The sequence below is a fragment of the Octopus sinensis genome, linkage group LG20, assembly GCF_006345805.1.
Source record: "Octopus sinensis linkage group LG20, ASM634580v1, whole genome shotgun sequence".
In the NCBI taxonomy this organism is placed as follows: domain Eukaryota; kingdom Metazoa; phylum Mollusca; class Cephalopoda; order Octopoda; family Octopodidae; genus Octopus; species Octopus sinensis.
The window spans coordinates 31,299,245-31,321,434 of NC_043016.1; the positions used below are offsets into that span (position 1 = coordinate 31,299,245).

The window sequence follows — 22,190 nt, forward strand, 5'->3', positions numbered from 1 at the left end:
GGCACATAAAAACACCATCCGAGCGTGGCCGTTCGCCAGCCTCGTCTGGCACCTGTGTCGGTGGCACATAAAAACACCATCCGAGCGTGGCCGTTCGCCAGCCTTGTCTGGCACCTGTGTCGGTGGCACATAAAAACACCACCATCCGAGCGTGGCCGTTCGCCAGCCTCGTCTGGCACCTGTGTCGGTGGCACATAAAAATACCATCCGAGCGTGGCCGTTCGCCAGCCTCGTCTGGCACCTGTGTCGGTGGGACATAAAATCACCCACTACACTCTCGGAGTGGTTGGCGTTAGGAAGGGCATCCAGCTGTAGAAACACTGCCAGATCTGACTGGCCTGGTGCAGCCTTCGGGCTCCCCAGACCCCAGTTGAACCGTCCAACCCATGCTAGCATGGAAAGCGGACGTTAAATGATGATGATGATGATGATGATATTTCGCTCTTTTCTCTTTTACTTGTTTCAGTCATTTGACTTTGGCCATGCTGTGGAGCATCACCTTTAGTTGAGCAAATCGACCCCAGGACTTATTCTTTGGAAGCCTAGTACTTATTCCATCAGTTTCTTATGCTGAACCGCTAAGTTACGGGGATGTAAACGCACCATCATCGGTTGTTAAGTGATGTTGGGGGGGACAAGCACAGACACACAAACACACACATATATATATATATATATATATATACATATATACGACAGACTTCTTTCAGTTTCTGTCTACCAGATCCACTCACTAGGCTTTGGGTGGCCCGAGGCTATAGTAGAAGACACTTGCCCAAGGTGCTATGCAGTGGGACTGAACCCAGAACTATGTGGGTGGTAAGCAAGCTCCTTACCACACAGCCACTCCTGCGCACTTGTATATAAATACTGTTATATACGCATAATTTTATATAAAAAGCAAATAAGTAACAAGAATATCAAGGTATAAGTGCATTACGGCCGTTTCAGGCAGCTCCATTTAATCAATCAATGCAAGCATTTGAAATATACTGCCTTCTTTGGATGCATAAGACCATATAGGTTTTCAACATACAAGAGGTTAATGAGAGAAAATTAGATGGTTCGTGGATCAAGCTCCACTACTCATCTGGCTGAACCATCATTATAATTTTTTAGCAAATTTTTCATCAGAACTAGAGAATAAAAGAATTACATGCCTGAGCTGTGCAGACAATACAGGACTGACATGATGCCTGAACTTAAGTACCTAATTCAACAGAATCGTATTTATTCCATAATTTTATTTGTGTGTGTGTGTGTATGTATATATATATATATATACATACACATATATATATATATATGCACACGCACACATATATATACATACACACACACACATATATATATATATATATATGTATATTAATCAAAGTGTACAGTATTATATATCCATTATGTGGCTAATTTTACTGATCGATTTCACATTTGGGGTTCAATGGTGTGTTAAGTAATAGTCCTGATCATGTAATCCTGTACTCTTCAGAGATGGCCCTTATGGAATGAAATATGGCGACTGCTCTCTATTATTTAGGAGAACGGACACATCCAGTTTTTGGTTGCTGTGAAAAAGATGATGAAATGAACCGAGCTAAGGTTAAGCTAAGAGTTATGTCCCTTGGTACCAAAAACTATCTCTTGAGGTGTTGCAAGGCGACAAGATTTTTCTGGAAAAAATGTGTGAAATGTGTGTATTTTTAAGGTTGGTGTTCTTATAGAAATGGAATGTGTAGCGTTTTTGGGGTGGTGTACAGATTGCCGAAAGGTCGCATAACACATCTATGTTTGTTAGTGTGTTTTCCCATACACTCCCAAAATTGTACTATGGTACATAACTAATAATGGACCACTTTAAATCATACTTAACGTTCCTATCTTTTAAATCCTAAATGTATTTACTAAAATTTGTAGAATTTCATTTTCTACTATACTCAAATGAAAGAGAATGATTATGAAATCTAGATTTCCAAGTTGTAGCAGATGAGCCTACTCTCTCTTTACTTTTACTTGTTTCAGTCATTTGACTGTGACCATACTGGAGCACCGCCTTTAGTCAAGCAAATCGACCACAAGACTTATTCTTTGTAAGCCTAGTACTTATTCTATAGGTCTCTTTTGCCGAACCGCTAAGTTACAGGGACATAAACACACCAGCATCGGTTGTCAAGCGATGTTGGGAGGATAAACACACAAACATATACACACACATAAATATATATATATATATATATATATATATATACGCACACACACATATATACGATGGGCTTCTTTCAGTTTCCATCTACCAAATCCACTCACAAGGCTTTGGTCAGCCTGAGGCTATAGCAGAAGACACTTGCCCAAGGTGCCACGCAGTGGGACTGAACCCGGAACCATGTGTTTCGTAAGCAAGTTACCACACAGCCACTCCTACGCCTATGTAATAATATTTATTATCCCCTGCAATACCTTACATTGATACACTATATTTTCCTTAAACACTGATTTTCTAAAGTATAATCAATTTTGTTTTTACACAGGCATATATTATGTGTATTTGGTACTCATAGCTAAAAGAAGTCTTACTAGTCTTCTTTTCAGAATTAAGTGTTAAGACTGGATTATTATTACTATTTTTGTTGGAAAAGAAGAACAACCTAACATCAGGCTACAACAAGTGACCTTAGACTAAAATTTGTGGGGAGGGAGCTAGTCAATTACATCAACCCTAGTTCTTGATTTGTAGTTATTTCATCGACCTTGAAAGAATGAAAGGTGAAGTAAAATATTTCAAAACTGAAATACCACTTAGCATTTTGTCCAATATGCTAACAATTTCGCCAATTCACAACCTTTGTTTTAGCTTAAATAATACTATTATAAAATAAAACAATGTAAGTTTCAAAATAGTTTATAATCAGAAGAGCAAAGGACAATGTTCTTTGAGCTCTTTAATTATTTTTAAAAATCCTGAGTTAAAATCCAGCTGAATTTCAATTTGCTTTTCATCCTTCTTGAGTAGTGGTTGTTGATAAAAATTAATATTGTTCAAGTTCTCTAAACTAAACTGTCACTCTGTTGGTTACAACAATGAGTTTTCTAGCTGATCCCTTCAATTGAACAACCTGCTTGTGAAATGAACATGCAAGAGGTTGAGCACTCCAAAGATATATGCATGCTTAACATAGTTCTCAGGGAAATTCAGCATGGCACAGAATGTGACAAGGCCAACCGTTTGAAATATAGGTATTACTCATTTTAACCAGCTGAGTGGAATAAAGTGCCTCGCTCAGTGACACAGTACACTGCTGGATATCAATTTCATGCCGTTACAATCATGAATCAAATACCCTAACCATTAAGCCATGTGCCTTCACTGGTCGAGTTCAAGTGTTAATATAATCAAGTGTACTGTTCTTCCATAATTTGTGGAGTAATTGCTGTGTTTCTCATTGGTGGGTGGGATGATATGACAGGATTAAAAAATGGGATGGACAAACTGCAATGACAGTTTTGAACTTGTCCAACCCATGATAGCAACGAAGTAATTAAATGGTGTGAACTTTATATTTTACCTTCTCCTGAATAAAAAATGGGGGTGGGGTGTGGTGGGGCAAAATGTTTCCATTGTATTTTGGTGGTGAGGGTAGTAGGGGCAATGGTGCTGGCATTTGTTACTTTGAGAATAACTGATATCAAAGGAGACATCAATAATGTTGGTTTGCATGCTATCTTTTTCATATACTCAAGGTAATACTCCAGTATAGTCTTCACTGCAAAGGCTATAAATAAACTAACTAAAGAAGTAAAGAACAATTGATTAGTATGTCTGTTGTGGCTGTTTAAATTGTTTTGCAGTTTTCATGCCTGTTGGGGCTCTTATATCTGATGTAAACATACATATACATATATATATATAAATATATATGTATGTGTGTGTATAATATAAATCTCTATATATATAAAGCTGAAGTTGTCTGTGTATGGCAGGTTTGGTAGCCTTCAACTAACACTATCTCCTCCGAGACCCTGTGGTGCAAGTTGACCAAAATTGAGAGTATGATAGAAGGCTTGCTCTTCCTTCCGTAGAAGAAAAATTTCAAATCGGACCATGTTAACACCAAAAATTATTTACATCAAAAAGGTGCTTTTTTTTCTATGAAAATCCCTATTTTTTTACGATTTTTTGACTGCTGTGTCACCATTTTTCGGTGTATTTCAACCAGAAAAATGTTCACTTAAAGAGAATAACAAGCTACATATTGCAAAATTTTTACTTTTCAAAAATTCCAATTCTAAAGGGTCGAAACAAACCTGAGCAACACCGGGCGATACTGCTAGTAATATAAATATATATATATAATATAAATAATGTATAAATATATATGCATACATATATGTACATGCATATATATATATATGTAAATATACATACATATATGGGCACAGGACACCACAGAACGTAAGCAACATGAAATACGAAAACATGGAATACAAACTTTTTTTCGAAATGTTCTTTACTAAGGGTAGTGAGTAATTTCAAGAAGTGATTTTGTTTTCCAACTATTCAAGTAACCATACTGATTATCAGTCTTATTCTTTTATTCTTACTTGTTTCAGTCATTTCACTGTGGCCATGCTGGATCACTGCCTTTTTAGTCAAATAAATTGACTCCAAGACTTACTTTTTAAGCCTGGTCCTTATTGTATCGGTCTCTTTTTGCTGAACAGCTAAGTTATGGGGACATAAACAGACCAACACCAGTTGTCAAGCAGTGATGATAGGACAAAAACAGACAGACACACACACACACACACACATAACAGGCTTCTTCCAGTTTCCGTCTACTAAATCCACCTACATGGCTTTGGATGACTCGAGGCTGTAGTAGAAGACACTTGCCCAAGATGCCATGCAGTGGAACTGAACCCGAAATCATGTGACTGGGAAGCAAGCTTCTTACCACACAGTCACACCTGTGCCTATGTCATATTAATCTTTTATCTTCAGTCTTTTAATTGTTTCAGTCATTAGACTGTGGCCGTGCTGACCAGGCTTTTGATTCCTTTCACTAAAAATTCATCATAGTGATGGTCAAGTCATATCTGCTGTTGATGGCTTTTTTGACCAACAGGATGAAAGCTTCTTCCCCAATGGGATCCAAGCACTGCAATACTGGTGGAAGAAGTATGTGGACCACAAGGAGGGCAATGTTGAAAAATAAACCTTATTTGGTCATATTCCATGAGAGTATGTTGGTCGGCCTATAAACTTTTCAGCTGAACCTCTTAGACCCTGGATGATCAAAGCCTTGTGAGTGGATTTGGTAGAGGAAACTGAAAGAAGCCCATCTTACTGAGCATCATTGCCAAAATGAAATTCAGTAAGCCCTCCAGCTCTTTTCAGTGCAGGCCTTTTTCTAATATACGTCTACTAAAAAATTTGGATGGGGCTTTACTATTCTCTGACAAAACAAAAAGCCTATATAGAGCAAACACCTGCACATATAGGCTTTTAGAGAATAACATCACACAAAAATCCATCTAAATCAGAAATTGCGCTGGCAAATGAGCATATACTGAGACAGATCAATGCTGACATAAAGAAGGTATCCAACCTCTCCTTACGGCATAATACCAATGAAGTTATTTTATGGTTTAAAGCTAACCAGAGTAGAGGCAGGATAAGATTCATTCAATTTGATATAGTAGATTTTTATCTGTCTATATTGAAAGGGTTACTAGTTAAGGCTCTTATGTTTGTTTGGAATTTTACTAATGTTAGTAACAGAAATATAGATATAATAATACATAAATGTTTGGTCTAGGTCAAACAAACTGACCCAGTATGCTGGTTTGATGTGATGATGGGAGTATTTGACAGCATGGATATCTGTAACCTCATAGGATTTTATACACTGAACACCTTAACAAAGGGGTTCCCACCAGTCCTTTTTGGTCTACACAGAGAAAACCCTTTAGCCATCTCTAGAGGTACAAATGGGCATATCCTAGATAGGCTGAGTAAGGACCCAATTTGCACCCTTAGCTCTCTTGTTTTAAGACAATTGATACCAATCTTACCATTGTTAACTTTATAAATGTTATGCTAAACCTTGGTACCTCTTCATACGGGCCCCACTGCAAACCAAACAAAAGGTTGTCATACATTAACACAGCATCCTGTCACCTAACTATTATGTTCAAAAACCTAGAGAAGGGTGTCAGTAATGGGATTTTGAACCTATCCCTGAGTAAAGAGATTTTCAATGCTGCAGCCCACTATTACAATGAGGTTTAGGCAGCCAAAGGGTTTAAGGTCTGTATTGCCTTTATGCTGGGTCCTAACACCCACAAAAGGAAGCACCATCATAAAAAACCCCAAAAGAAAATACTAATGTTCGACAACACTTCTGTGCAGGATGGAATTATATCTTAGATTGGTTCCAGTTACATCTGAAAAGGGTCAGCTTAAGGACAATTACTTTTCACTAGTTAGTAAGTAGGGAATTCCACATTTTCAACATGAATTTCCTCTGACGAGGGCACCAACTAGAAGTCTCTTTTTTGAAGTTTAAGAAGGAACCTAGGTCAAGTGAATTCTCAGCATTGTTCCAGTCTCAGCCAAGCAAAGTTTAGATCATTTGCTTTCATTTAGGTACAGTACAGCTTGTTCTTGGAGCTTCCATTTAATTATGTATGGCATACCGTCCTGATTTAAATGCAATATATAGCTGACCAAGGATGTAATGTTGTGCCTCTCTGGGATTTATCTGTGATTGTTAAGACACTGCTCACCACCTTAGGATGATGAAGATAATTTGAAACCAATGACACCATTCTTCATGAAATGCGATATACAATATATAAATAAGGCAACTGACATGCTCCAGTTTAATATTCTCATCTGTAAAGCATATACTTCACAGAATTATTGGAAAAAGTAAAATATTTTCTTTTTCTCAATTATTGAATACTTTTTCTGGCTTTAATTATAGACATTTTTAGTGTCAGAAACATCATATCATCTCATTAAAGTTAATTAATTTTAGTGTTTGAATGAATGGAGATTCAAATAAAAAGGCACAAAAGGATTCAACAAGGAGATAAGACAAGAATTATCTCCATTACCAAATCATACTAACAAAACTGTTGGATTACAATGAAATTTAAATCAATATACTTAATACTGAAAGAGTACAGCAAGTTCAGTAATGAAAAATATTGGAACAGCAAAAACAGTCATTCCTCAGTGTAGACACATTTGGAAAGAACATATTCATCATCATCATCATCGTTTAACGTCTGCTTTCCATGCTAACATGGGTTGAACGGTTTGACTGAGGACTGGCAAGCCAATAGGCTGCACCAGGCTCCAATCTCAACTGGCAAGGTTTCTACAGCAGGATGCCCTTCCTAACACCAACAACTCCACGAGTGTAGTGGGTGCTTTTTATGTGTCACCGGCATGCGAGCCAGTCAGGGGGCACTAGCATCAACCACGTTCCGATGGTACTTTTTACATATCACTGGCACAGGAACCAGTCATGGGGCACACGCATCGACCACATTTGGATGATGCTTTTTATGTGTCACTGGCACAGGAGCCTGTCAGGGAACACTGGCATCGACCACATTCAGATGGTGTCTTTTTATGTCCCACAGCAAGCCAGTCAGGCAGCACTAGCATCGACCCATGCTTGAATAGTGCTTATTATGTGCCACCAGTATGGGTGCCAGTCAGGTGGAATTGGCCACGACTACAATTTTGATTTCAATTTCACCTGACTTAACAGGTCTTCTCAAGATCATCATATCACCCGACGCTTTAAGGGTACTTTTGAATGGGTTGGTTATGCAACACTGGCATCAGCCATGGTTGTGATCTCACTTTACTTGCCGGGTATTCTCAATCACAACATATCTCAAAGGTTATGGTCTTTCATCATTGCCTCTATGAGGCCCAATGTTTGAAGGTCATGTTTCACCACCTCATCCCTGGGTCTATCTCTTTCACAGGTTCCTTCCACTGTTAGGGTGTGACACTTCTTCACACAGCTGTGCTCATCCATACGTAACACATAACCATCTCAGCACAGTCATCTCTCTTGTACGCCACATCTGATGCTTCTTATGTCCACCTTTTCTCTCAGGGCGCTTACTCTCTGTTGTGTATGCACACTGACATTATACATCCAGCGGAAAATTATAAATGTTTGATCAGTATACAAAGATTGAAGTATTCAAATAATGTTCTTTTCACAAATATCAGTTGCAATGGTCTACAGATTATGAATTCTACACAGAAAAATAAGATAGTTGTAAGAAATGTCATCCTGTTTGTCAAGATCTATCTTACCAAAAGACAAATTCTTTGTGTGTGTGTGTGTGTGCAAACATGCATACATCATATACAGTGTGACTGATGCTAAATATGCATGTGGGTGTGTATGTAAGTATAAGATGACCTCAGCTTACTGTGTCTCACAGTACCAATCCCTCTGCGTAATCAAATGGGTTTTTTTTTCAGCAATATGGTGTTTCAGTGAAAACATTCTCTTCATTAGTGTAGTTTAAGTTACAAAAAACATGAGAAAGAGAGAGAGAGCGAGAGCGTGAGAGAGGGGGAGTGTGTCATAGCGAGGTGAGAGAATGAGTGAGCAAGAGAAGTGACTTTTTCATTGGGTTGGCCAATAAAAAGTCAGCTGGAATTGTGACAACTCTCTAATTAAAAGGGAAAATCCTGACATTTTGTATAAGCGAAACGATTGCAAAAATACCATAACACACAAAACATTACCATTCCCACTTGGTGAAAGTGATAGTCTTAACAACAACAACATACATGTATATACCAACAGGGTCAGTCCTTTGATAGGTGGAAATAAAAAATGTGCTGCGAGCCAGTTTTCTGGTATTTCATTTTGATCTTTCAGTGTGAGAATTGTCAGCTAATTGCCCACCTCTGTATGTATATATATATATGCATATGTGTGTGTGTGTGTGTGTGTGTGTGTGTATGTGTGTGTGTGTGTGTATGTATGTATACGATGGGATTCTTTCAGCTTCTGTCTACCAAATCCACTCACAAGGCTTTAGTTGGCCCAGGGCTACAGTAGAAGACACTCGCACAAAGTGCCATGCATTGGGACTGAACCCAGAAACATGTAATAATAATAATAATAATTGTGTACAGTGCTCAGGTGCACTACAACTCATCTAAAGTGTATATATAATCAGGTGTAGTTTCGGCGGATTTCGGAAAGCATGAGGGCCTTAAAGGATGCAGTGTCATGGCAGTCAACAACTGACGCAGGCAGTTTATTCCATGCTTCAGCAACTCTGAGCGTGAAAAAATGTTTCCGAAAGTCATGGTAGCTGTGTTGTTTTCTGACTTTGTAGGCATGTCCACGTATGTTAGACACATGGAGATCAAAAATGTGTTCAGTGTTGTTGTTGGTGAGGTGGTTGATAACTTTGTGGGTGTTTACCAAGTCCGTCGCCAGACGCCGGAGCTTCAGTGAATCCATGCCCAGGGAAACAAGGCGCTCAGAATATGGTAGGTGTCTGATGGAGGGTATGCATTTGGTTGCACGTCTCTGGACAGATTCCAGGAGGTCAATGTAGTCATGAAGCAGACTTCTTACCACACAGCCATGCCTGTCACCAAAACTGTATCTGATGGCATGGTAAACTGCCTGCTGCACATCTATATCCTTTTATTGGTTTCAGCTATAGAACTGTTCCCTGCTGAGCCGTGGCTTCAACAGTTATAGGTAATCATATCAAACTATTTGCATTAGTCCAGTACTTATTTTATTGATATATATTTGTTGGACTGCTAAGTTATGTAACATAAGGGGATACAATATATAGTCAAGGTTTTAGACCTGTGTATAAGTAAATAAAGACACTAAAACATGCACACAGACATATGAAGGGCTGCTGAACTGTTTCTACCAAATAAATCTCATTCACAAAGTGTTGGCCAAATAAAACCATTTTTCTCATTGGAATGGTCTGAGGGAAGGAGTTGTGCTCATCATTTTTGAAGTCTCTTCAATACTGTAGTATCAGCAAGGTTAATAGGTTAATGTCCTTATTTCCAGGGCTGATAAATTATGTACCAGTGATTCACTGAGGTTGATGTAATCGACTAGTCCCCTCCCCGATAAATTTCAGGCCTTGTGCCTTTAGTAGAAATGAATATCATTATTATGGCTGGGTTCCCACCCTGGCAGCAACAAAGTCTACCTGCCACATCTCGATTCATCATCACTGCTTTGAGATCCTGGATACATTCTAGGCCAGTGTCTGCAATCAAGCTGTTGATGTAAGTTTGATGACGTTTTCCTCTTCTTACATCATCATGAAGTGGGTTCCACAAGACCAATTTGAATGCTTCCAGCTCAGGGTGGCACACGCAGTGACCACATAGTCACAGCCATCTTCGTCTGATCTTCTTATTAACTATCAGCAAGTTTCCATAAAGGTATTCGTTTGTCATATGTTGCTGGAATGTCACATTTAGGGCCATTCGCAGTATCCTTGTGTAGCATCCATTTAACCCATTTGATAATTTCTTTGTCAGCGTTCTTACTTCACAGCCATATAACAGCACTGATTTGACACTTACAAGAAACACACACAAATACTAGGAAGTCCAGAAGGTTGACATTCTAGGGAAGAAAGACTGGACTTAGTGAGGACGAAAAATCAGGGGACAAAACTGATCCTAGGGGCATGCTAGAGGTGACAGAAAGAACTCCATCAGCATACAAAGCAATAGTGCCATCTACTGGAAAGTCACTGACCAAGAGATGTGAGACAGATGGAGTTCATAGGTGGAAACACTTTTGCCAGAATATTTGTGTCAGACATGGTTGAATGCTTTGTTGATGTCGAGTGCAACATTGTCTTCAACAATTTTCTTGTGATGAGTGTCCACAGAAACTGAAAGCCCATCATATTAAGTATGCATGTGTGTTTGTGTGTATGTATATGTACATGTATATATATATATATATATATATATATTGTATTATATACAAAATTTTTAATCTTTGGATTTGTTAAAAATATGCTAACCCACTGGTTTTAATTGATTTTAATTGATTAATATCAATTTCTACTCTTATTTAATTTTATATATATATATATATATATATAAGGATAAGATTGATATTTAAATACCAATCTTATCAGGTGGCCAGCATGGGAATAAAAACCTTCAAAGGTAATAATTATTATTAAAATTATAATTTAGGGTATCTATGCTGAAAATAGCAGTATAAAACTTGACTCTAAAACTCTATGAACATTTAATGTGGTTTTAGAGTCAAGTTTTGGCTGCTATTTCCAGCATTGTGGTATCTCTTAGATACCCTAAATTATAATTTTATATATATATATATATCTTTTATCTTTTACTTGTTTGTCATTAGACTGTGGCCATGCTGGGGCACCGTCTTAAATTTTTAATTGAATGAATCAATCCCAAAACTTATTTTTAAGCCTGGTACTTATTCTATTGGTCTCTTTTGCCAAACTGCTAAGTTACAGGGATGTAAAAACACCAACACTGGTTGTCAAGTGATGATGGGAGGTACAAACACAGGCACATATACATATATATATACAATGAGCTTTTTTTCCAATTCCATCTATCAAATCCACTCACAAGGCTTTGGTTGGCCCAATGTTATAGTAGAAGACACTTGCATAAGGTGCCATACAAGTAGGACTGAACCCGGAACCACATGGTTGGGAAGTAAGCTTCTTACCACACAGCCATACCTGCACCTATACTCTTTTACTTGTTTCAGGCATTTGACTGTAGCCATGCTGGAGCACTGACTTAGTCAGGCAAATCAACCCCAGGACTTATTCTTTGGAAGCCTAGTACTTATACTATCAGTCTCTTATCCTGAACTGCTAAGTTATGGGGACGTAAACACACCACCTTTGGTTGTCATGTGATGTTGGGGGGACAAATACAGACACACAAACATATACACACACACACATATATATATATATATATATATATATATATATATATATATATACATATATATACATATATACAACGGGCTTCTTTCAGTTTCCGTCTACCAAATCCACTCACAAGGCTTTGCTCGGCCCAAGGCTATAGTAGAAGACACTTGCCTAAGGTGCCATGCAGTGGGACTGAACCCGGAACCATAGCCACTACAGCGCTTAGCTACTTACCACACAGCCACTCCTGCACCTATATATATATATATATATACACATTGTTGTAATGTGAGATCTTTGGTTTGAGAAGGAACAAACAAACAAACAATGATCTCTGCAGACTTCAGTGGGTTTCACTTTTATGATCATGAAATGAAAGATCACCTATTTATTTATTGCAAATGATGTTTCAAGATTCTCAAAAAAATAATTGTTCAAATCCATCATAAGTAGGTCCTTATAGAGCTTCATATCCTCATTGCAATTGTGGCAAAGTCAAATATGGTGAAAAGGACAATATTTTAGAAGAAAACTAATTTGTTAGCTGTTAATCACTTTTTCCCTCACTCTCTTCTGTTAATTAATAGCCATGTTTTCCTCATGTTAATTATTAATATAATCAATCTTGTATTCATTTCAAGGACTTCTGCAAGAGAGATATGCAGTCTACAGATCTGGATGTCTTAAAATGGGAGGAAGTCGCAAATGACTGCCTACACTGAAGACAAGCGCTATGCAAGGGGATGGAGCGAGAAGAGAAATTGAAACTTTCCACTGAAGAAAAGTACACTTGAAAAAAGGAAAAGTCTGTAGCAATGGTGGAGAGCTTCTTCAAATGCAATCGCTGCAAGACTGTCACACATGTGTGGACCTGTACAGCCACAGCAGAAGCTGCACCACCATCAGTAGCTGACAAAGAGTTCTCCAGGTGCAGATCCATGGTCTTTTGAGACCGATGGATGTCTATCTACACGGGATGTTTTATAGTATTTAGCCAGCACAGTGCTATGATCATGAACGTTGGCTTACGTCTGAAAGAGTATGATTGTGAATACAAGTGGCCAAAAGGGGTTCCTCCAAAGAATCTCTGACAGGATGTACAGCTTGGAGATCAGGGAATCTCTCTAGGTTGACCTGCTACTTCTCTGCAATCAGAGGCTGCAGCTCCAGTGCTCCAGTACCACAGACATGTAATTACTCTCTTTACTCTTTTACTTGTTTCAGTCATTTGACTGCGGCTATGCTGGAGCACTGCCTTTAGTTGAGCAAATTGACCCCAGGACTTATTCTTTGGAATCGGTCTCTTTTGCTGAACTGTTAAGTTAAGGGGACATAAACACACCACCATCGGTTGTCAAGTGATGTCGATTAAATAAGTACCAGTTACGCACTGGGGTCAATATAATCGACTTAATCCCTTTGTCTGTCCTTGTTTGTCCCCTCTATGTTTAGCCCCTTGTGGGCAATAAAGAAATAAGAAAAGAGAGCAATTATCAGCAAATTAAATTACATTCTTTCTAAATTATAGGCTTTTTTGATATTCGACTTTGTCCCAACGGCGGCGAAATCAAATATCTCTTAAGATTTTATGTTAGATTTGAACAAAAGACACTAGTTCTGTTTTCATCCAGAAAGAACACTTTCGCTTCCGATAAGGTAAACACTTTTACTTTCACAAAGTCGAAAAACCATCCTGTTTTCACTCCTGAAATTTCATGGAGATAAGACGAAAGTTGCACTTTATTCCGAATAAATAAGGTTAATGAAGTACTACTTAACGTCTTATATCGCAACTTTTTCTTCTTCATGTCAAGCGTATGTATACTCACAAAGTTGGGGACGAAATTCCTTTTGTGCACCACACCGAAGTCAAAATCCAAGGATATGTCCGTATAATCTCCAGCTAATTAATATATGCAGGTTTCAAAGAGAATCACTTACCAGATAGCAATACTCGATTTCTTAAAGTGTTTCTCATACACGTGACGTTTGTTTTTATGCTATCGTCGTGTAAACAAAAACATTACATGGCCACAGCTACCATAAGTCGGATTACGCTAACTGTCGTGAATTTGAAACTTGATATTTTATTAAATTTAGAATGGTTTTCAAAGCTCACCAATCCAGTGTGAAACATTCGTGAAAAAAAAAAAGGCAACGTTTCGTTCGCCAAAAAAAATGTAAAATGTAAATAGAATATTTGACAATGACAATTGACAAAACTCCTAATTAAGAAAGTGATGCAATCATGCATAGATTTTCGGGGCCTCAAACTGAGATGAGTTGATGATGATGCTAAGGATGAGAAATGTAAAGCAGCAAATCCCAAAATGAATGTGAAAATATGAATAAATGAGACAAATTTAAAATAAGCATCGATCACTATTCTAAATAAGTTGTTGGTAATGGAAAAGTTAATAAAAGTTAAATAAGCTGTCGTCTGCACGAGCAGAGTAGAATCCCCTCTATAAACAAGGAATGGTAAAGGCATACGAAAATACGACGGCATTTAGGGCACTTGTACTAAAGTTTAGAATTTTGTGGGTAGAGATAAAGTCTAAACCATGCCCGTTGCTAAGGGACACTGCCCCTTCTGATTTACTCCACTTCAGCATTATTACAAATCAATCCCCCCCAGAATATTCTGAAGCACCCCCATCCAGGCACCAAAGTCTGACGAGCCAGGTCTAAACTAAATGTTCTTATCATAATTATCTCTTGTTTATAAATCTGGTTTTATAGCTTACACGTGTGTATGTGTCAAAAATTCATTTACATAATTCCTATAAAAAAAGATCGTAATATAAAAACAACACAACAAGAAAGAAAAAAAACTCATAACTTTTGATTGGTTGATTTTTTTTCATGTAAGGGAGAGAATCATATTTTACCCCACCTTTTTCAACGTGTGATTGACGGAAGACACTTTTTTTTCATCCCTTTAATAACCAAGTTAACGAAAAAAAGTTAAGCATGGAAATATTTCTGTTATAATTACAAACATACACATTTTAAATTAAAAATATGACTCATAAACATTTCTAATTACTGGTTGTTTTTCCAGTTCCTGAAACTTATTTCTTAATGGAGCACTTATGACAGTTATTACTACATACGTGTAATAATAATAAACATTACAGGTACTGGTAGAGAACTTAGGTCAAAATGTCTAGTGGAATTAACGATGTTGACGGCAACTTGGAAAAACAACTGGATGAGGTGAAAGCTTTACAGGCAATCTATGCTGAGGATTTCCAGTTATTGGAAAAGGAAACTTCTTGGGTAAGGATTGTTTATATTTCTGTAATATATTTATCAAAGAACACGAGGGCTTTTCGCATGTAACGTTAACAACTAACAATGAACTGAAATGCATGACAAAAATCTATTTGCTGTTGGTTACTAACCGGAAATGTGTTGAATTTGTATACTTTGGAAACCAGGATTACGAAGTGGTATAGGTTTGCAATTTGACGGAAGGAATCTCTACTTGACAGCTTGAATTGCTAGAAATAGCAACTAAAACCCGTCTTAAAAACGACACATTGGATAATGTTGTTCAATATACCATATCTGGGAAAGAATATTCAACTTTCAGATTATTAAAAAAAGAAAAAAAGATTGACGCAAGTAGTCAAGTTGTAATTTAGATGGATATACGCAGACAGGAATATCCGGTGCTGAGCTGGGGTTAAACACGTTTCAGCAAAAAAAAAACATACGTGCATGCATACATGTGTGTGTTTGTGTGTGCAAAGAGTGAACAAGATCAGGAACTGGTTAACAAATATATTTCTAAACTATTTCACTTGTCTACCACAGAGGGAAAATTAAAACAAACACGAAGAAAAGAACCCACGAACAAACTTATTAAAGAATTATTTGCAATATCTTAATTATTTTTTTTTTACAATCTATTCAATATTTTCAAAGTTTATTTTTACTAAATGATAGACAAAATAAGATGTAATAGTTGACCATATATTTTCGAAACTATTTGATTAATTAATTAAGCTATATTTACTTTCGTTAATTGTTGTGGTTTTGAATTATGAAGCAATTTTAGTTTTTTTATTTACCTTAAAATGTCATAATGTTAAAATGCAACATCTCAGTGATAAACGAGTTTTATAATTAGCCCCTCTCTAGTAACAGACGTGCTATCTTTCCATATAGTTATTTTTATTTGCTAAATAAAAATAATAAAACGCTAAAAATATTTGTTTAGCTTCAAGTAATTCTAATTGTGTTGACATTCCTGTCGCGACCATCTCGTATTTTACGCTGACACACACACACACACACACACACTCTTGACTACGTTATCCAGTGTGTGTCCTTCCCCTTTTCAGACAGGATATATGGGAGATTTGACTGTTCTTTGTAACAGGTCGATCAACTTCGTAGACACTTTCATCTATTAGTTGATGTCCCAGGCTGTTCCTGATCAAGCAGACCTATGATCAAAACGTGATCATCTCGTCTGATTGTATGACAATATTGTTCAATATGTCCTTTATTTATAGCAGAATGTGATTTGAGGAATTTTTGGCTACCATGTCTAGTAGTTCGAGCGACCATATAGAAGCACTTACAGTGATTCATTTAATCCATCTTATATATATATCATTTGTCGGATGTGTTTTATTGAATAAACAAGTTTCATATATTTTGTAAAAAACATCATTTAAACCAGTGAATTGCTAACGCGAAGAAATTCGTAATCATTCTAGAAATGGACTGACTAAACAAGAGACTGAATTAATTATTCCATTATAAAAGGAAGACAAAATTCACTTTTAGCACTTTCTCTGTTGACAAATGTGACATGTTGTCTTGTGATAATAATAGTGATATAAGATAATAATAGTGATTTAACAAACTTTTGTTGAGTTTTGTTGAACGAATATAGTAATCTGTTTATTGAAGTGTACCATCAGATAAGTGTAACAATGTTATTCACACTTTTGTGTTGAATAAAGCCTTCAGATAAGCTATGTTCCAATTACATCACAATTTACTTTGTATAAACATTCAGTAACTCTGGGCTTGTAATAGAAAACCGTGTTTTGACCTCAAGTGACTTGACGAGCCCAACTTTCTGAATGATTGCCTAAGAAAGGAAACCTAGGTTTAATACCTTTGAACATTTCTTTACAATGCAAGACATTTTGAACCTGTTGAAATTTCTCATAAACTTTGTGTTAATCAAAGATATGAAACTATCTCTACTTATGAAAATACTAATGGTGTTTTGCACACACAATTTGTCAAATCGTCCCATAAAGCTTTTACATATAACCACCATGTAGTTTGGCAGCAGCCTGTCAGGGCATCTTTACAAGACTTAAGAACCGTCATCCTGTGACCACAATTGAACATTTGACAAGTCAATCCATGGCTTGGAGTTCATCATTGATCAGGCAAGAGCTCTTGATTAAGCTCAAAGAAATTCCGAGTTACACTCTTTGGAAGTATGCTGTGCGTGAGAAGACCCGACAGGACAAGTGAGACCATAACCCGTGGCCTCTACATGGGATGTAGCCAGCTCACTTATGCATACCTTTCCTTCTTGGGACACAAAACTCTACTTTTGAAGACCTGTTGAGGCAAGTGAAAATCAAAATCAAAATCGATCAACATCAATGGAAATTGCAGCTGTGATACCAATGCTGGTGGTACATAAGAGAACCATCCGAATGTGGCCGTTGCCAGCACCACCCCGACTGGCCTTGTGCCGGTGGCACGTAAAAAGCACCATCCGTCTGTGGCCGTTTGCCAGCCTCGTCTGGCACCTGTGCCGGTGGCACGTAAAAAGCACCCACTACACTCACGGAGCGGTTGGTGTTAGGAAGGGCATCCAGCCGTAGAAACACTGCCAGATCAGACTGGGCCTGGTGCAGCCTTCTGGCTTTCCAGACCCCAGTTGAACCGTCCAACCCATGCTAGTATGGAAAGCGGACGCTAAACGATGATGATGACTGTTGGCAATTAATCCATTTATATTTGACCAAACTTTTAACTCATAAAATTAGCATAGATTCTATTCTGGTAATAGCAGCAATCAATGCTATATGTCTTTTCTGCGAGTTTCAAAGCAGCTATGGAACAGGTGTCCTGAACATGAAACTGTTTCCGCTAATTAAATAATGTTGGCAACAGCTTAAGCTGTAACACTTGGGATGATGGTATTGGAAACGTGTGAAACTAGTTTGCTAGGGACATAAAGTAGATGGTCTGATAGAAAGTGATACTTTTGGAAGTTTTATCCATCCAGATTTAGAAAAGAGTCACTTAATAAGATTATAGCTTGAGAGAAACTCTGTTTCTATGACTGCTATTTTGCTCTTTACTCCCAAGTTTGTAGTCTCTTGTATGATGGACCTCAAAATAAACAACTGCCTAATATATACATATCTGTACTTTAGCTGTGTTTTGACATTATTCTGAGCCAGAACTTTCAGAAGCTTCATGACAGTGTAATGTTTAAAATAGGGAGGTGATTTATAGTTATTTGTAGATTTAATACCTTATACCAGTGGTTTTCAACCAGGGTTCTGCGGAACCTTAGGGTACCACCAGTACAGTGCAGGGGTTCCGCAAGAAGTTACAAAACTGCTAAAATCGGCAGTAATTTTTAAGTCTCCTGTGCAGATATGTGTGCATAAGACTATTAAATTATTGCACAGGGGTTCCTTGAGCCAGTGGAATGTTTCCTTGGGGTTCCGCTCCAGCAAATGTTTGAAAAGCACTGCCTTATACATTGATCCTCCAGTATTATTTACTTATACATCATCCTATAGTGCTTAAATCATGTTGTTATTCTCCTCGAGATGGTAAATTTTATAGTAACAGAAATCTAATGGTTTTTAAGGTAGGGAATAATTGATCCCAATATTTCTTGACAAGCTGTTACATTGGAAATAAGATTGTTATTGTAAATAGTAAAACACATAAAAAGGCATCTAGCTATTAATTACGCTGACGCCATAAACAGGTTCACACATCTTGATAAGTATCCTTTACCTTCTATTGATATTGGGAGTTCAGTTAACTTTCAAAATGCCTTCTACCAAGTCCCCAATCGAAAAAATATTTCACAATCAAAGGTAAAGGAAGCCTTTATCAGTTTACTTGAATTTCCCTTGGAGCGTCCAATGATGTGCTTTGTTTCCAGTATCTCATAGATTCAATTATTGAGCAAAAATGGCTCACACAATGATTGGAGGCATACAAGATGTGGATCAAGAACCTTTTGATCCCAACCCATGTGACCCCCCCCTCCCACATAGGCTCTATGATACTAACATTCTGGTCTAAAATGATCTTTCTTAATTTATGCTATCTATCAAAATTTTATGTTAGTTTATGTTCCAAACATAAATTAGCATAAAATTAACATTGAGTAAGTTATTTTAATAAATATTTTATTATTTTCAAAATTAGTTGTAACAAAGATTGTATATTTCATCAGAAATATTGTAATAAAAGGGTTAAATCATTTCATGGTGTTCTTGGTCCCTTTTTTACCTTATTATATTCAGGATATAACAATGTCTGCCACTTTAATTTGACAGTTTCATGTTGTCAGCATCATCATCATTGTTTAACGTCCGTTTTCCATGCTAGCATGGGTTGGACAGTTCAACTGGGGTCTGGGAAGCTGGAAGGCTGCGCCAGGCCCAGTCTGATCTGGCAGTGTTTCTACAGCTGGATGCCCTTCCTAATGCCAACCACTCCGTGAGTGTAGTGGGTGCTTTTTACGTGCCACCTGCACAGGTGCCAGACGAGGCTGGCAAACGGTCACGATTGGATGGTGCTTTTTACGTGCCACCGGCACGGGGGCCAGACGAGGCTGGCAACGGCCACATTCGGATGGTGCTTTTTACATGCCAATATATTTCATCAACTGAAGCAGGAATTTAGTAAAAGCTATCAATGTGTCCATATCATTGAGACAGACAAATCCGATGTTTTAATTGTAGCCATTTGGAACTGAAGGTAGTCATCATGTAACCTTCTCTTCCAAGACATTTCAAAGACCGGTAAAAAACATCATGTTAAAGCAAGTGAGTGATCACTTTTTAGCAAATTGGTATTTTACTATAAACCACTGACTTCTGTTCTGTAAGCTACATGTTTAACAAACAGTAAAGGACATGAAAAATTGACAAGCTGTTACACTGGAAAATGGATTATCATTTACAATTTGGGTATTACATATCGATCTAATAAACGTAATGTTTCTCCTGACAAGTTTTCCATAAATCTCTGAGTTAGGTCTCTAAACGAATGACTACACTGATGGTAATAAGACTTAAAATTGTTTACATTTAGTCCTATATATGATTTATAAGTATATTTATAAACAGTTTCTTTTACTGAACAGAATTATGAAGATGATGGTTAAGCATATTAGAATTGCAATCTTGATTCCTGTTGTAACCAACATTGTTGTTTACTTTTAGTTAAGCATTATGTGATGTTTTGTGGGAAGTTTGGTGTTACAGAGTCGGAAAGTTTTATCGCGTTGTCATTAAATGTTCTATTACTCTTTTACTTGTTTCAGTCATTTGGCTGTGGCCATGCTGGAGCACTACCTTTAGTCGAGCAAATCGACCCCAGGACTTATTCTTTGTAAGCCTAGTACTTATTCTATCGGTCTCTTTTGCCAAACTGCTCAGTTACAGGAAAGTAAACACACCAGCATCGGTTGTCAAGTGATGTTGGAGGGACAAACACAGACACACAAACATATACACACACATACATATATATATACATATATACGATGGGCTTCTTTCAGTTTCCGTCTACCAAATCCACTCACAAGGCTTTGGTCGGCCCGAGGCTATAGTAGAAGACACTTGCCCAAGGTGCCATGCAGTGGGACTGAACCCAGAACCATGTGGTTGGTAAGCAAGCTACTTACCACACAGCCACTCCTATGCCTATAAATGAACACTTACAGCTCCTGGGTTTCCTAAGCGGTTACCCATCTAAGTACTAACTAGGCTTGATGTTGCTTAACTTTGGTGATCGGATGAGAATTGGTGCTTTCAACATGATATGGCTGTACTTTATAATTAAGGAAAAGTGCTTGCTTAGTATAGAGCTAAGTTATGTAGTAGATGGTACCAGTTGATATTCTTAGATTAGTATGTTTTTTTGGGGTTTTTTTTGTCGTATTAGATAGAATGACAGAAAATCTTTTTGTGCCATTCTTTTTGAAAGCATTACTATAGTAAGTAACACACTTAATAATTTTTTTTTTTATTAGCTGATATATATTCTAAGGAAGACATTTTTAACCAAATTCTTAGTTATGTTCTCAGGGCGGCTAAATACTTTATTTATATAGCAGTAAGGTTTTTTTTGGGGGTTTTTTTTTTGCTTTCTTAGAAGTTAAACAGTTTTGAATCAAACTCTGAAGTAATGATAAAACTCAGATTTTTAGAAACATGTATGTAAATCTTTCCTTGTTCTTACAGTGGGCTTGGATTAATACAAGTAAGGGTCATAACATTATAAGCCACCAGTTAATCTTGGGAATTGGGTTTTAAGCTGGGTGGGGTATGTACAAAATAATGAAGTTAGTTACTTTGATTGAGTTGTTTGCTCCCTTACTTAAAAGGGAGTAACTGGAAAATTTTTAATCCAGTGCTACTGGTCAATGAAAATAATAGTTTTCAAGCCTCTAGTGTTACTTTTGTTTGGAAGTCAACAGTTGGAGTTTATTATTCTACTATATTCAGTTGCTTTATCCAATGGATTATGAGTAACAGAAGTTTAGTAAATATTAGGTCCAAATTTTGGTACAAGGCCAGCAATTTCGAGGGAGGTAAATTGATTACATCAACCCCAGTGTTCGACTGGTACTTATTTTATTGATCCCAAAAGGACAAAAGGCAAATTTAGCCTCAGCGGAATTTGAACTCAGAATGTAAAGACAAATGAAATGCTGCTCATTATTTTGCCCAGTGTGCTAACAATTCTGCCAGTTTACTGCCTTGTAATACTAAATATTAGTATCAAAAATGTAAAAAAGATAGGCGCTGTTCCTATTGCCATAATTACTAAACCAACTAGTAATTTCTTCAGTGTTCATCCATAAGTTTAACCTCACCTGTTCTTTAATATTATGTCTTATTCTGTCTAAAATCCTTTTACCAATTCTCATGATATCAGACTTAATTTAATCAAAATGA

General features: G+C 37.2%; 1 protein-coding gene and 1 pseudogene across 1 annotated transcript in view; one reads left to right on the forward strand and one right to left on the reverse strand.

Moving 5' to 3' along the window:
• Positions 1–14,894: 14,894 nt before the first annotated feature.
• Positions 14,895–22,190, forward strand: part of LOC115222510 (eIF-2-alpha kinase GCN2) — an 87,995-nt gene continuing 80,699 nt past the window's right edge. The window contains exon 1 of the mRNA XM_036511539.1: positions 14,895–15,264. Coding sequence (XP_036367432.1) covers positions 15,148–15,264 — 117 coding nt within the window. The 5' untranslated portion in view covers positions 14,895–15,147. The remainder of the gene's footprint in view (positions 15,265–22,190) is intronic.
• LOC115222704 lies at positions 20,945–21,063 on the reverse strand (annotated as a pseudogene).